The 14,551-nt window shown below is 41.2% G+C and overlaps 1 protein-coding gene and 1 long non-coding RNA gene across 4 annotated transcripts in view; one reads left to right on the top strand and one right to left on the bottom strand.

Moving 5' to 3' along the window:
- The window catches only part of LOC122877390, a 34,487-nt gene that overhangs the window by 12,868 nt on the left and 7,068 nt on the right, over window positions 1-14,551 (bottom strand). The gene's annotated exons all lie outside the window — the stretch shown is intronic.
- The window catches only part of dennd1b (DENN/MADD domain containing 1B), a 103,186-nt gene that overhangs the window by 8,972 nt on the left and 79,663 nt on the right, over window positions 1-14,551 (top strand). For 2 of the 3 annotated variants that reach the window (XM_044198872.1, XM_044198873.1), the window contains exon 3: window positions 11,623-11,666. The exons of the other annotated variant lie outside the window; for it this stretch is intronic. In XM_044198872.1, the coding sequence (XP_044054807.1) occupies window positions 11,623-11,666 (44 nt within the window). The remainder of the gene's footprint in view (window positions 1-11,622; window positions 11,667-14,551) is intronic. 3 annotated transcript variants of the gene reach the window in all.

The following is a 14,551-nucleotide window of genomic DNA, read 5'->3' on the forward strand; positions in this document are numbered from 1 at the left end:
GTTGAGCAGATTTTATGATGACAGGATTTTAACAGGATTTGGGGTTGACTCACTTCTCGTGACTACATCAACTGGCCCACTTCTCTTGTCGTGTGCAGTGTGAATTATAGCCATAAAGCTCATAAAGCTTTTCTAATGAAGGATTCCCATCATATTAAACAAGAGACCATTTTTTTTCTAAAATTTTACTACAGGAAACTTTACCTGTGAGCATTTTAAATTTAAAATAAAAATAAGTTTTAATACAAATATGCATACATGTCATAGGTCGATGTCTTATTTGTATTTTATTGTTAGCAAATAACATATGATGTAAACTGATGAGTATTCGTTTTGCAGGGGAGTCTTAAGGATCTCCAGCATTCTGCAAACCGCACTTTTAGACAAATGGAAGAAGCAGATAAAGGCACACAAAGGATGTAGTCTCAGTTTGTATTCTGGTCTCACGGGGCTGCTGCCATGTAGACTGATGTAAAATGATCTAAAAGATGAATGATGAAAAGACAAAAATGTATTTTCCTCGGCAATTAAGGAAATCAACCTACTTATTGACATGATATGAGTACTGGTATCCTGACATCTAGACTGTTATCCATTAGACCTTAATTTTGTGGCCAAAGCCAAACCCAAGTCAAGCAGAACTAGCAGTACAGGCCCACTGTCTGTGCTGTCATTTCAGCTTCTATCCTCACTATTTACATGTCAACAGCTATGCCCTAAGGCTATGTCTCTCCGTTCAAGGCTGCTCCTATGTTCCCTAACACCACACAATTACTGTGAAGATGATGGCGTTTACATGCACGTAGTAGCCCTACTGGCCCTTAATTTGGGTTCTGGCCTATTTTTCAAGACAGAAAATATAGGTCAATCTTGATGTCTTTGTGAATGTCTGAGACCATTTATCATTGCAAATCATGTAATTCATCCACAATGTCTTTGTTTTCATAAAGATGGACACACACGCAGACATGCACGCTTGCATACACATTTATGCTTCCCTCACCTTCCATTACTTCATATACCTTCCTATCCTTCATGTTGACTGCTATTGTTGAGTGTTTTTCCTGAATGTGGAATCATTTCTGGTTATCTTGCTCGAGTGGAACTGATTAAGATAAGTCTAGGAGTTGTACATGAAATACCCATTTCTGACTGACACAATAATGCAGGATTAACCTGTGTTTATGGTCAGAATGAATAGGTTAACGTGCGTTATCTAACCAGGCCTCAGGACCTGCTTCTGACTGGGGTTTAACTGGTCTAGTGCTGCTTGGCTTTCAAATCAAGTCAATTTTATTTCCATGGCCAAAATTCCTAAATTTGCCAAAAAAAGGCTTTACAATCTGTACAGCATATGAGGCCCTCTATACACATACCATGGTCTTTGATATGGAAACATGTGTTTTTGTGAGAAGTATAGGAATTACTGCAGAATTACTTTCAACCTTATAGTACTTATTGGTGTCAACTAATAAAGTATAAAATCATAAAATCTGCTCACAAATCATAAAGTGACAGTAAATTGCATTGCATTTATCAAGTAAAAATGACAAACATTCCTTGGCTCCAGCTTCTCAAATGTGAGGATTTGCTGCTTTTCTCTTTTTATATCATTGTAAATTGACTATCTTTTGGGTTTTTTTTTAGGCTGTTGGTTGTATAAAACAAGCAATTTGACAATGTCACCTTGGGCTCTAGGAAAGTATGACGGGCAGTTTTCACTGTTTTCTGATATTTTATAGACTGTCGATTTACCAAAGAAATAGATACTAAAAAATCATCAGTTGCAGCTCTAATTTGGTCTATTGCAGTTAATGGTTTAGCAGTGATCTCTATGAAACTAAAGTTGTAGATCTGGGTCCTGTGTGAATGCAGATGACAAGGTATTAAAGCTGTGACTACAGTCTGATATTAATGGGTCCAATGCGGTTAGAATGTGAAAGTGGGTGTAGATCTATTGACATGTCTTAACCTAGTCCTGTCTGCTGAATCACTTGTTGGCTAAGCCCACTTTTCCGATACCTATGAGATTCAGAGAAAGCATGCTGATGAAGCAAAGTGAAATGATAATGCACTGTGAGTACTGGGGATGCAATTTTCAATCGCAATTGTCAGCAGCACGGACAATGTTACTGACTTTTATTTAAGAATATGTGCTAATAGACATGGTTAAACGTGAGCTTAAATCCATGATTGCAGCAAAGACAATGGAACATCCAATATCTTGGTTGCAAAGTTTTTTTTTACCTTGTTCTTGGTATGCAGTGAAAATGTCATCAACCAACCAGCTTATGTGAACATAGATATATTAATATAAGTTTTAGTCAGTTTGAAGAAGTTATAGTTCTCTAAAATCTGACATCCTCTATGTTTTTCTGCTGGAGACAGTTACATTTTAGGGATATTTGTGGGTATCTGTGTATGTTTTAAGTTTCGGTGGTTGGATAGTGTTTGTGTTTTTTCTGTTAGTATTTTGTCCGTCAGTCCTGCAGAGCAATGAGACCCCTGTGAATGTATTTGGGATTAGGCACTATTGTACGCTTTTAACACATACAGATATATTGTCATCCCTATGGTAAGACTGGCTGACTGACTGTCTGACTGCCTGACTGAGAGCTGTCTGTTTGTCAGCCTTTGCATGTGAACTTCAAATCACATCTCTGCAGCACCAAGCATGTAGCCGCCAAAGGCAAGGCTTTACACTGTCATCAGCACCACGCAGCTGCCTCTGGGTGCTGTGCCATATGACATTAACTGAGATCGATCCTCTCCACACCTCAAGGAGCTGCTGTGCTACACAGTGTTTTTTGTGATGCTGCAACCACCACCTCAAAGACTAGAAAAGAAACTCTCCCCTAAGCATGTGTAATTGAGTGACAATGACCTGATCACCAGGGTTCCGTTTTGTTTAGTTTTTTTAGATTTATTTTTTTTTGGGGGCATTTTTGCCTTTATTGTATGGTGACAGCTGCAGAGATAGACAGACAGGAAAAGTGGGAGAGAGAGGGGGGATGACATACAGCAAAGGGCCCAAGGTTGGAATCAAACCCGGGCCACTGCAGTAAGGACTCTGCCTTAATTGTACGCACTCTACCAGCTGAGCTACCGGGGCGCCCCGAACACCAGGGTTCTTAAACTTTAAACAAAAACAAAATTTGGTGAGATTTATCAGACTGCCATTTCTGTCACATGAGACCACACCAAAAACATGGATTTCTATTTGCCAGCAAAGCTTCTTTTACAATGTGTAAATGTGTACAACCAATGTTTATTGTTTTTTAAATGTATTTTATCATTCACTGGTATTTTATTTCTCTCTCTGTGAAGCACTTTGTACTTTGTTTTGATAAGTGCTCTATACATTTTTATTTATTTATTATTATTATTAATACCCCTTATACAGTCATAATAACAAAGTCAACAGTTTAATAATTTCAACATGGTTTGTGGTAAAGTTAAAGCTAACTTAATTTGTAAAGTAAGTTATACTCTTGGTATAGGTTATATTCATGTCTTTGTATGCTTAATAATAGAGTTATTAATTTACTGTGCTTATATAGATGTTTTTTGACTGAGGCAGATGGTTTGACCATATGGAGAGAAGTATGTGATTATGTGAAGAAATGTTGGTTTTTAAGCCAACCAGCCAACAACCAGAGATGGAATCATCACCATTAACCTGTGTTGCAATCCAAACTCTGCAGTCTACCCTCCTTTTCCCCATCTATTTGGAAATATATATCTGGGTCATATCTCAGATTTCAGGTTATACCTCAGATTTTAGGGCACATTACTGCTTTAATGTAAGCACTTGATTTTATTATTCTGCAGCAATTGAACATCATACAGTGTAGAAAGAGTTAAAGAGTAGTCTGTCTAGGGAGATGCTGGTTTGTTTTTCTTAGCTTAGGAGGCTAACAGTCCCCCAACAAACATGCTGTCTGTGTTGTGTTGAAGATGCAGTCATGCAGAGCTGGTGTTTGACATAATGTTGGACCAGTATGGAATCTGACTGGGAATATCAATGCTGATATGTGGTGATACACAGAGGCTGTCACAAAGGTTGCATCCATATGCTGCGCCACTCATTCGTGAAGCTGTGAAATTGGGTTGCATCCCAACTAGCCTGGAGACAGTATCGCTTTCACTTCTCTCTCTCTCTGTCTCTCTCTCGCTCTCTCTCTCTCTCTCTCTCAGCTCATCCCACTGAAGCATTTTTCTGGGAAGACGGAACAACTAATGTGGCATTAATAGGGTCACATCATCTCCATGCAGCTCTTTCTTTCTTCTTCTTCCAGTGGCTGAGGCTGTTGTTTATCTTTTTCAGATGTATCTGTAGAAATGGCTTAGAAATCCCCCAGGCCAGCATCCCTCACATGTGAAGCCTGCCAGTTGATTTTTTTGGCTGGTAAAGCAGGCTCTACCTTAGAGGTTGTTTTCTTTTAGTTTTTTCAAGCATTGGAATTCAAATGTATTTCTTCTTTGCAATTTTAGACCTTTTTCTAGACCTAATCTAGACCAGTGTGATGGTGTATTTGCTAGTGCATTTTACAAGAAATGATATACCCTTTTTAGATGTTTTGTATCAGCATTTTCTGTTACAGTTTAGTTGTAGATACCATTTTAATATCAAACACAAATCTGTTCTAATTGAATCCAGGTAGTTTTTGACTAACCTCAGACTTTCACTATTTCTGTCAGTTCCCAGTCCTCATTTGTAAAAACATAGTGTGACCAATCAGTATTAGTAAACTTAAGGACCATATCATCGTTTAAGAAGTTTCTCTTTTCTGAAAATCTCTGCTCACTAAATCAGCATGAAATGTAATGCTATTTGCAGTGTGCAGTCTGAGACTTGATAGGCAAAAGGGGAAAAAATGTTTTAAACGTCTGGGAGTGTGTTTTTTTTCTGCTGGCCTTTGCTAGTTAATCTGCTTACTCCTTTAATTGTGAGTGTAGGGGTTGGGCCTCCTCCCAGCCAGAATAAGACTACTGATCCAGAAGTAAAACGATGACCACCACAGTTATTTCTTCCTTTAGGTCTTCTTTAGCCACCCCTTGTCTCCTCCTCCTCCACCATACCCCCCCTCAGAGGGAAGAAAGCGCCTTGTTCTGACAATAGACATTTTTTGCCATATGTTAGCTTGACATCTTCATCAGGTTCACAGCAGGTTACCTTAGTTAACTTTCACTCCACTGCCTGATGGGATTTTCTCCCTCTGTTTCTCCAATCGGCCCAGGCTCAAAGTCTGGACAGCCTCTGAGGCAGGGTCCTTCCAGCACTGTGTCCACAATAGATGCATTGTGGACGCTTAGTAGCGGTAGCTTCCTCCCGTTACAGCAAACAGGCTAGTGCTAAAACAATGCTTTTGTCCAAGGGCATACGAGGGGGGTCTAATCCACTACATACTGTGAAATAAATCTCTCTCAGAGATGAGAGAGTGAGCAAGAGAACCGGAGTGAATGAAATCATTGCCAAGGAGGTTAGAGTGCAGCAGTTTAACCCCTGGCCAAGAAAGAGGGAGGAGAGGAGGCAAAGGGAGCGAGAGAAAGGAGGAACAAGGAGAGGCAGGCGCTACATCCCTTCATCTCTGAAGCACGGATGGAGGAGAGGGGCTGCCGGTGGCTTTCACAGCCTCTCTTCTCACTAGAGGAACTGCTGTTCACCATATGGGATTTGGCCTCTCTTAACAAACAGGCCCCCTATTCACTCACAACACACATTCAGTCGTTCATGGAAAAAGGTGAAAAAAGTGCATTTATTATGCCTTTAGAACATTGGATGGCCATGAGGGCTCTAAGTCTGTGTTTGATTCACATAGTATAGAGAATTATAAACTAGAGGCTTTCATCTAAATGTGTATTCACACTGGATTTAGGGTTAGGTCTTTTTGTGTTTTACTGGAATCTCTCTCAGTCTTAAAGCCAGAACCATGCATTCAGGCCACTGTTATTGAGCTGCTAAGGTGATCCTATAGAAACACAAACATAGGCCTCTGCACTATGGGTGTATTTCATTTTTATCATATGCTTTTTCCAGTAGTTTGCAAAGGCTATTTTTTTTATAAAGCTTTGTGTCATTCAAAGTAAGTAAGTTGGGGTTTACTTTTTTAGTTTTGTGACAAAATGACTTAAAGTTGAATAACCTGCCGTGCAGCGCTGGGCAGTGTGAGGTTTCTGACACACTGATGTTACACGCCAACTTTTTCTTCCAGCCAACAGCATTAGGGCAGCATTAGGAATGACATCCTCTGCCAACAGCTTCTTTTTAGCCTACTTGGAAATCCCAAGAAACATAGATTTATGCCAAGATGAAGATGCCAGCATTTTTCATTTTTAGCCTACTTGGAAGTGCCAGTAGACATAGATTTATGCAGAGAATAGAAGAAATAAGAAATGAAGGGGTAGGCTTATTTCTCCTTTCTCTCATGTTTCAGTGCACGTATATCTTGCTAATTTATTCTGTTTAATCCCATCACATTTAATGATCCACCTGAGTAGGTAGGAAGGAAGTGGTGTCAGTTGAGAGAGGCAGAGAGAGGTCTACCTCCCACTCTTAGGCAGTCCATCCATTTCTTCCCTCACCTCATCCTTCCTCCTCCCACTCTTTCCCTTTTCCCCTGCTCTCAGTTGCCAGCACCCTTCACCTATTAACCCTCCTTTCTCCTTGCTCACTCTCCTCCTCTGACTTTTAAAGACAAGTGTCTCAGGAATAGCTAAAACATTGATTTTTGACCATCTCTACCACCACCACCCCCCCTCTCCCCGGTATCTGTGTCACAGCTCAGGGGCTTCCTGCATGTTGCCCCCATCGTGACTGTTGGAGGTCAGCCATGCTTGAAGCCCTCAGAGATCAATGGACATGCTACTGTACAGTAAATATTCACTCCTGAGCTTGCTATCTATCTGTAAACACTCATGTACTTGTACAGTACACATATGCGCACAGACACACATGCACTTTGCAAACAGAGACCAGTGGTCACTCCTTGAGCTTTTCGTCACATTTGCCCACCTCCATTTCCTGGGGTGTGAATGGAGGAATCTAACTCTGGATAGGTGATTTCAATTCAATTCTCACCCACTGGATCTGTTTACGCTCCACCAGGGTGAAATACGCTATAGGTTGTTTTCCCCTTGTCACTCTAGCCGCCACTGGTGTCACATCAAATGGACTGTTTTTATACTGTTTGCAACAGCTCTTTGTAGATTTTGTCAACTGTAGGGAATGCAATAAACACATTTTGAATCTTTTGCATTTTTGGCTTTGATGAAGATAGGTGATGGAGAGGCTGATGTCTAACAAATCAATGGATTATGGAGGCAGGCTTAACAGAGCATGGTTTGCTAGACAGATGAATGGACAAACAGGCAGTGTAGACAGATGTATGGCAGAGCAGGAAGTGACTGATTAATCTCAGCAATAATTAATCCAGTCAGATGGCAAAAGCTACAATGCACTGAATGAGATTTGTTAAACTGTTACCTGACTTAAGAGCCCATGGAGAATGCACTGCATTTCTACCTTTTGTAGGGATGCAGTTGTGTAGGTGTTACATTGTTATTAGGTGTGTGTGTGTGTGTGTTTGTGTTTGTGTTTGTGTTTGTGTTTGTGTTTGTGTGTGTGTGTGTGTGTGTGTGTGTGTGTGTGTGTGTGTGTGTGTGTGTGTGTGTGTGTGTGTGTGTGTGTGAGCGCTCATGCTTGCATATGCCACTGCTGGTGTCCTCCAGAACCCCTGTGTCTCTAACTTTGTCAAATTTTATTGTAACTGACAGCTACCATTGTCTGTTGCATGCAGAAAATGTTTTATGACCTTGTGAGCAAGTCGAAACATTTATACAATGCACTTGTAAAATCCACAGCCTTTGTTTTGAAAATGCAAGAGCCCAAAAAGCCCAAGTCACAGAGGCTGCAGACAGAAATTTATGGCTGTCCAGAATCCCTGCCTTGCAAATCAAGTGATGAAAAATTTTGATGACATTTAAACAGAGTTTATTACGAGCATGTCATTTGCACCTCAAATATTTTTTTATGTGCTGAAAGAAAATGGTTTCGTAAAGGCTTTTTTTGTATATTTTACAGTTGACATTGGTATTGCAGTATTCAGAAAAAATTAATTGTCGTATTTTTTGGTCAGTGTCATGGATTTCTAGTGTGTGTGTGTGTGTGTGTGTGTGTGTGTGTGTGTGTGTTTGAAGAAGGGGAGGGTGGATTAACCGGTTCAGGATCGGTCATGGTGACATTTGTGTCCCCTGGCGGAGCAGCAGGGGTCCTCTTCACCTCTGTAACCTTCAACTTTCAGCCTTAACCCCCTTCAGGCCCCCTCTTGCGTCCACCACACGCCCAGCACGTCTCAAGGGAGGGGTATACGAACGCAAGAGAGTGACAAAAATAGAGAGGGGGGTGCAGAAGTGAAGAGGACAGAGAGCTGCAGGGAAGGGCGGGATGAAGAGAAAGAAAGGTTGTGGAAGAAATAGAAAAAATTAGGCAAGCATGGGAAACGGGGAGAGAAGAGAAGAAGGACTGGAAATGAGGCAGAAATGGGAGGGGGGGGTAGACGAGAGGAACGTAAAAAGAAAAGACAGTGGAAAAGAGAAGCAAGAAGCAAAATGATTGGCAGAGAAATGTGGAGATGCAGAAAGAATAAGAGCCTGTAGGATAGAAAAGAGTGCATACAGGATGTGGAGGAAAGAGGAGATATGAACGATAAAGGAAGGTGTTTGGTAGTGTTCTGAAGTTCTCACAGCCTCAGCTGCACGAGAAAAGTATTTCTGTGTTGTTACAGCTCGCTGTTTTCTGCCTCCTGTGCTCTCTTTATTCATACCTCTCTCTTGCTCTACACCACTCTTCCTCTGTGTGACTCCATACTGAATTGAACATACACACATATAAAATGTTTTCTGAAAAGGAGTGGTGATTTGAAGTTCATTTGGTCATGTGACATGATCTTATATCACTCTTACTTACATACACTCTTACTCTTAGAGCTTTCATACATGGCATACAAGCCCCAAAGAAGGACCTTTTTAAATTTCTGTTAATCTATCCATACTTTTGTTTTTGCAATTGCCGAAAAGCTATCTCAGCCAAAACTGAAGTTATTTTGTTATTAAGTTTTATCAACAGTCAAAAACCCCAAAGTATTTAATTTATAGAAAAGATAAAGATAAAGACAAATTAAAGGCTACAGAAATGAATGTTTGCATTTACAGGTAGAATACAGCTACATACTAGATTTTCTAGTGTGTGTTGAATGGAATCCGTTTATAGACCTTTTTCACAGCAGACATTTTGGCTTGTCATAGCAGGAAAAGCACAGGTATAATTGATAACATAAATGACTACATTCCATTTAGGTCACCCAGTTCCAGGGTCCTGGTTTTGTGCATGCTGGCTCACTGGCATTGCTTACTGGGACACTTAATGGAATTAAGCCATCGTTAGCGAAATTTCTTTCACCTGTGCGTTTCCAGCATGACAAGTCAAAAGGTGTGCTGTGAAAAATCTCTATTGGCACATACAGTATGTGTTGCAGCCTCTATCAGAACTTGATCATCTCGTATTCAGTCCCACTCCTCCTGTCTGTACTGTCAACACAGAGCCCATTGGTTTAGCCGTGAACGTGGACACTGGCAAAGTAGGGATTTGCAGTTTTTGCAGTTCTGTTGAAGCCTCCCCTATTTTCATACCTTTGCACACCTGGCCAATCACTGCGGAAAGTAGACAGGGCTGACAAAAGTTATGAACATTGGACCCCCTACTCTCTTCTCTTCTGTAACTCCTGTCCCTTTTTCTGTCCTGTATCACATTCCAGCAGCAGTTCCCATCCTCTCATCCAGTAAATCAGCATAAAATAGCCCTAACTGTGGCAGATCATAGGGTAGGGAGAAGGGGGGCTATCGGACTTGTAGTGTAGAGCTTTGAGCTCTGCTGCTTTTTTTTTCTGTTCCGCTCTTTTCAAGATGAGGCCCATGAAATTATCCAACAGGATTATATAAGGCATGATAGATTCTGCTGCGTCCTATCATCCGTTTGTCCATTGTATGCCCCTCTCTCTCTCAGGCAGCCTGGTGTGTTAGCCATGAAGCTACTCTACGCATTTTGTGTTATTGCATGTGCTCTTTACTAAGGTAGTGGTCTTCTCCTCTGGATTCATAAATGTCTAAATTTTTTTTGGGCATATGCGTAGAGCAGGATCGTACCCAAATATAGCCTTTGTTGAACATACATCTTTCAATTAAGAGACTAAATCAACCTCGTAGTTTATACCTGTTGAACTCACAGTTATTGTTTTTCTGATTGAAGTCTATCTATGCTATAAAAGGGTTGGTGCTTCCAGATTCACTTTCTCTCAGCCAGCTTTGTTTAGGCAGGGGTGGGGGGGTGTTGATGAGGCTGTAGGCCTTTTGTATGTCCATGACAGTGAACCTGGCATGTGAGAGCTCGTCTCTTCAAACCCTTGCTGTTCTTGCCGAGGTCACAGGGTGACCTTGGAGCTGTGGAAGCCATGTTTACCAGAGACCCCTGTGTTCAGGCTATGGCTGCTTCCTTTCAATCACATGGTATAAGCCTGTGAGAAGCTAGGCTCACGTTTTAGTTTGGAAGCTAGCTTTAAGAGAGATGCAAGAGTGATATTAAGGCAACAATAGGCCGGCAGCTTATTAAGGCAAATTCAATGGTTATTTTGTGCGGTTTGGTGTATTTGTCCTGTGTCAATTTGTCAACCCCCCATCATTGATTGTGCAACAATGCCCATCTTCTCTACTATAATATGAAAATATCAGAGAATAATGCTGATGTATTTGTTGTACTCTCTTTATTATTTATATAAAACATTAATAATCTGTTTCAGAACATCTTTAAACCACACTCTTAAAACAAGAATGACCATTCAAGGTTGTCTAGGACTGCAACTTATTATTATTTTACTGTTGATTAGTCTCTGTTATTTTTTTCTATTTCAGTTCTATTTGATTAATCAATTAGTAGTCTATAAAATGGAAAAAAAGAATGTGAAATGTCCACAGCTTACCAAAGTTTTATCTTAAGATTTCTTATTTAGTCTGATCAGCTAATGATCTGTATTTACACTCAATAACTGACTTAACTGTTGTCATTTCCTGTCGATCTAAAAATCAATTAATCAACTTGGCTAATCTCCCAACACTGTTATTTACAGAAAAAAAAATCACAAACCCGTTATAATGATAAACCTTTCAGCTTAGTTTTTACATCTCTCCAGCAAACAGCTAGGCTTATATCATTGTAGGAATAATTAAGCAAATAAACTACAGTATGTGTTGATATGACTTTCTTAAACGTGCATGATTTGGTGTATAATAAGCTATCATATCTACACTGAGAATATAGATTAGCATATTTACAGCACATACAGCCTAGACACTCTCTCGTCTTGTCTTTCACTGTGCGCTGCTCTGTGTGTGTGCGCATGGAGTATATAAGTGTAAGAGTGTGTGTGTGTGTGTGTGCGTGCGTGCACAGACTCGCAGCAGCCGCCCTTGCCCCCACCCCTCTCATTAATATGTATGTGTTCTGAGGCAGCTAGCGAAGACGGTGTGTTTCTCACCCGCTGATTAATGCTGTCTGTCAATTACCTCTAGATCCAACCGTGCTGTGGAGCTTCCCCCAGGACCACACAGACCAGGTTGGAACAGACTCTGCTTTTTCATTCTTTTTCATTCTCTCTCTCTCTCTTTCTCTCTCTCTCTCTCTCTCTCTCTCATTCACTCGTTCACTGTTACAGACAACCTCTACCTCCTCCTCCTCTCCCATCTCCCTTCCTTGCCTAATGCCCTCACTCACCCTGCCATCCTGTGGTAACCTCCCCCAACACCTATCACCACCACCACCACCACCACTCTCCTCCTCATCCCTATCACTGCTTCCTTTCCTTCTCTCTCCCTCTTTCTCTCTCTCCTCCTCCTCTTCTCTGTCTCTCTCTGTCTCATTGTACGTCTGTTGCTGGTAATGAAAAGCAGTGAGCAGGTCTTCAATAACCGACGAATCAGTAATTATCATGCAACCGTGACAGGAATGCACACCTCTGTCTTCCGCTTTCTCTCTCTCTCCTTGTTTGTATCTTTTGCTTTCTCTCTCATTGTGCTACTGCATCTGCTTCCTATTGTTTCACATTTATACCATTATTGGGTTCATTTTTAATCTGAAAGCAAAACCTGCAGCTGTTTTGCAATACTTTTTGGCACACCATGTTCTTCCTAAACCAGTCAGGGGTAAGTATTGCAGGGTTATATACACCTCACTGTCTCCCACCAGTCTGTATTGTTGAAGAATCACGATTTTGATAAGGATATGGTTTAAAGGATGATTCCAGTATATTACAACTTGGGTCTTATTTTGTATCCTCCGTTATCATGTCTATTGATTATAATAATATTGTACTCATCAAAGAAGTCACTGAGATCTGTGAACATGGAAACATTGCTACAGTAAAATCAGATTTGCCTTTGTTTTCTCTAGGGATGCACAGATTTGATTTGGCAGATTGGTATCAACGCCAATACTGACCTTATCAATCGGATCAGGTATCAACCATGAAATGACCAATCTACATTAAATACCGTTTCCTTGTTAATAAGACAAGTAAGATTCATTTCCCTCTATCAGTCACGGTGGGCTGCCAACTCACCTTTTAGTTCCAAAGTAATCCCTGGCCTCATGTTACCGTACATAAAAATTATTCCAATAAGTTCCACACAGTGAGGTATCCAGATTTTAAATTTGGGAAATAGAGAGCACTGGTATTGGTTCAGTATCTGGTATTGGTTGATAATTTGAGTTGAAATATCAAAATTAGTATCAGGAGATAAAAAGTTATATCAGTGCATCCCTACTTTTCTATTCCAAGTTAGTAAGGGTAACCTGGGGATTTCATTAACCAGTCTGTTGTCTAAATGCTTATTGAATGTTTATTGCCCCATCTGACGTCTTTTCAGTGATGTCACTGCAATTAACTTGGTGAGTACCATGTTATTACTGATGACATGAAATAAGACCCAAGTTGTCATAAACCCAAATTATCCTTTAAGCCAATCACAAATCTTCTCAGGAGGACAACACGCACACACATATGCAAAAAAAATCTTAGGAATAATTTTATTTGATTTAAAATTCCTTTTATTTAAAAGCCTTAGATAAATCCACCACCTCAGCAGGGTGTCTTTGTTATTTTCTCTCTCTTAGTTTAAGAATGACAGAAGACAGAGATTTGACAGGAAAAAAACAAGACACGCAAATTGTTTCTGTTCCAAGTGTGTCCACGGCAGAAAACAGGTCCTGGAGCAAATTATTGGACAGATGACTGCAGCAGTGGGAAAATGGACAACTTGGAAAATGGGAAAAAAAAACTAGAGCGAAAGACAACAATATGTGCGTAGGCTAACTATCTCTCAACTCAGCAGCCCAGCCTGTGAGTTTAAACAGCTCTCCTGCCTCTCTGATCCACTTTGAGGAATAAACGGGCTTGTAGAAAGATGCTTGAGGCGATGTCTGCCTGCCCCACAAGAACCAGAGCGTGCTATCAGAGTAAGAGGTAGAGGGAGTGAGGGAACGAGAGTGTGAGCAAGAAATTACAGACTTACAGAGGTAGGCACGGGAAATGGAAGAGATGGAAAAGGAGTAAAAAGAGCAGCTGAATCCAAGAGAGATGAAATAAAAAGTAAACATGTGTTGACATGGGCCTGTCTCATCCTTCTTCTCCAACATGTCTCTCTTTTTAGCCCCCCCCACAACCTTACTTTTCTTTCATTCTGTTGTCGACCAGATCGTTTGTGTGGATAAGATGGCCCTTAAGATGGCTAGTTAGCGTGCTGTGTACAGAGGGATTGGCCCTTTCCCCCATATACATAAAGGCTGTATTCACGGGACTCATTACCAGGATTAGGGCTCCTTTCCTCCTTTGTGGGGCTGAAGGCTGGAGTCCTCTGTAGCCACAGTCTCTGTCTCTTTCTGTGGCCTGAGCTGGCCAGCATATGGCAGCAGCAGCCAACAGTCTCCACAGAGGGGCTCAGAGCTCAGAGCAAGGCCTCCTTTTGTTTAGGCCGTTATTGTTGCTCAGCGTAATGACATTTGTAGGCCGTAGGATCAGGGTGGAGGGGTTAGTCTACCCCAGGGGAGAGGGGGAGATAGAGAGAGACAGAAAGAGGGAGAAGGAGAGAGGGATGGAAGGAGGGGGGGAGGCAAAGACATGTAGACAGACAGGAGTGTGGATTATGGAAATATGAATTGATTTTTTTCTGTGCTGTGGTAGAATAGAAAGCTCAAAGGAGAACAGACTGCAGGCTGGCTGGCACGCCGGGGTGGTGCTGGGGAAATGTGAAGTGAGAGGCGCTTGCTCCCTCTTTCTCTCTCTTTCCTCTCTTTTTCTTTTTCCCTCCTGCTCCCTCATATTCCTCCCTCAGCCCCTGAGACTCTTGATGCCCTGGTCATCCGCAGATGCCACTTGGATAGAGAGGGAGAGATGGGAGAGAGAGAGGGAGGGCAAGAGAGAGGTGGCTAAAGCATATATTTGAA

The sequence above is a fragment of the Siniperca chuatsi genome, linkage group LG6 (genome assembly GCF_020085105.1).
Source record: "Siniperca chuatsi isolate FFG_IHB_CAS linkage group LG6, ASM2008510v1, whole genome shotgun sequence".
In the NCBI taxonomy this organism is placed as follows: domain Eukaryota; kingdom Metazoa; phylum Chordata; class Actinopteri; order Centrarchiformes; family Sinipercidae; genus Siniperca; species Siniperca chuatsi.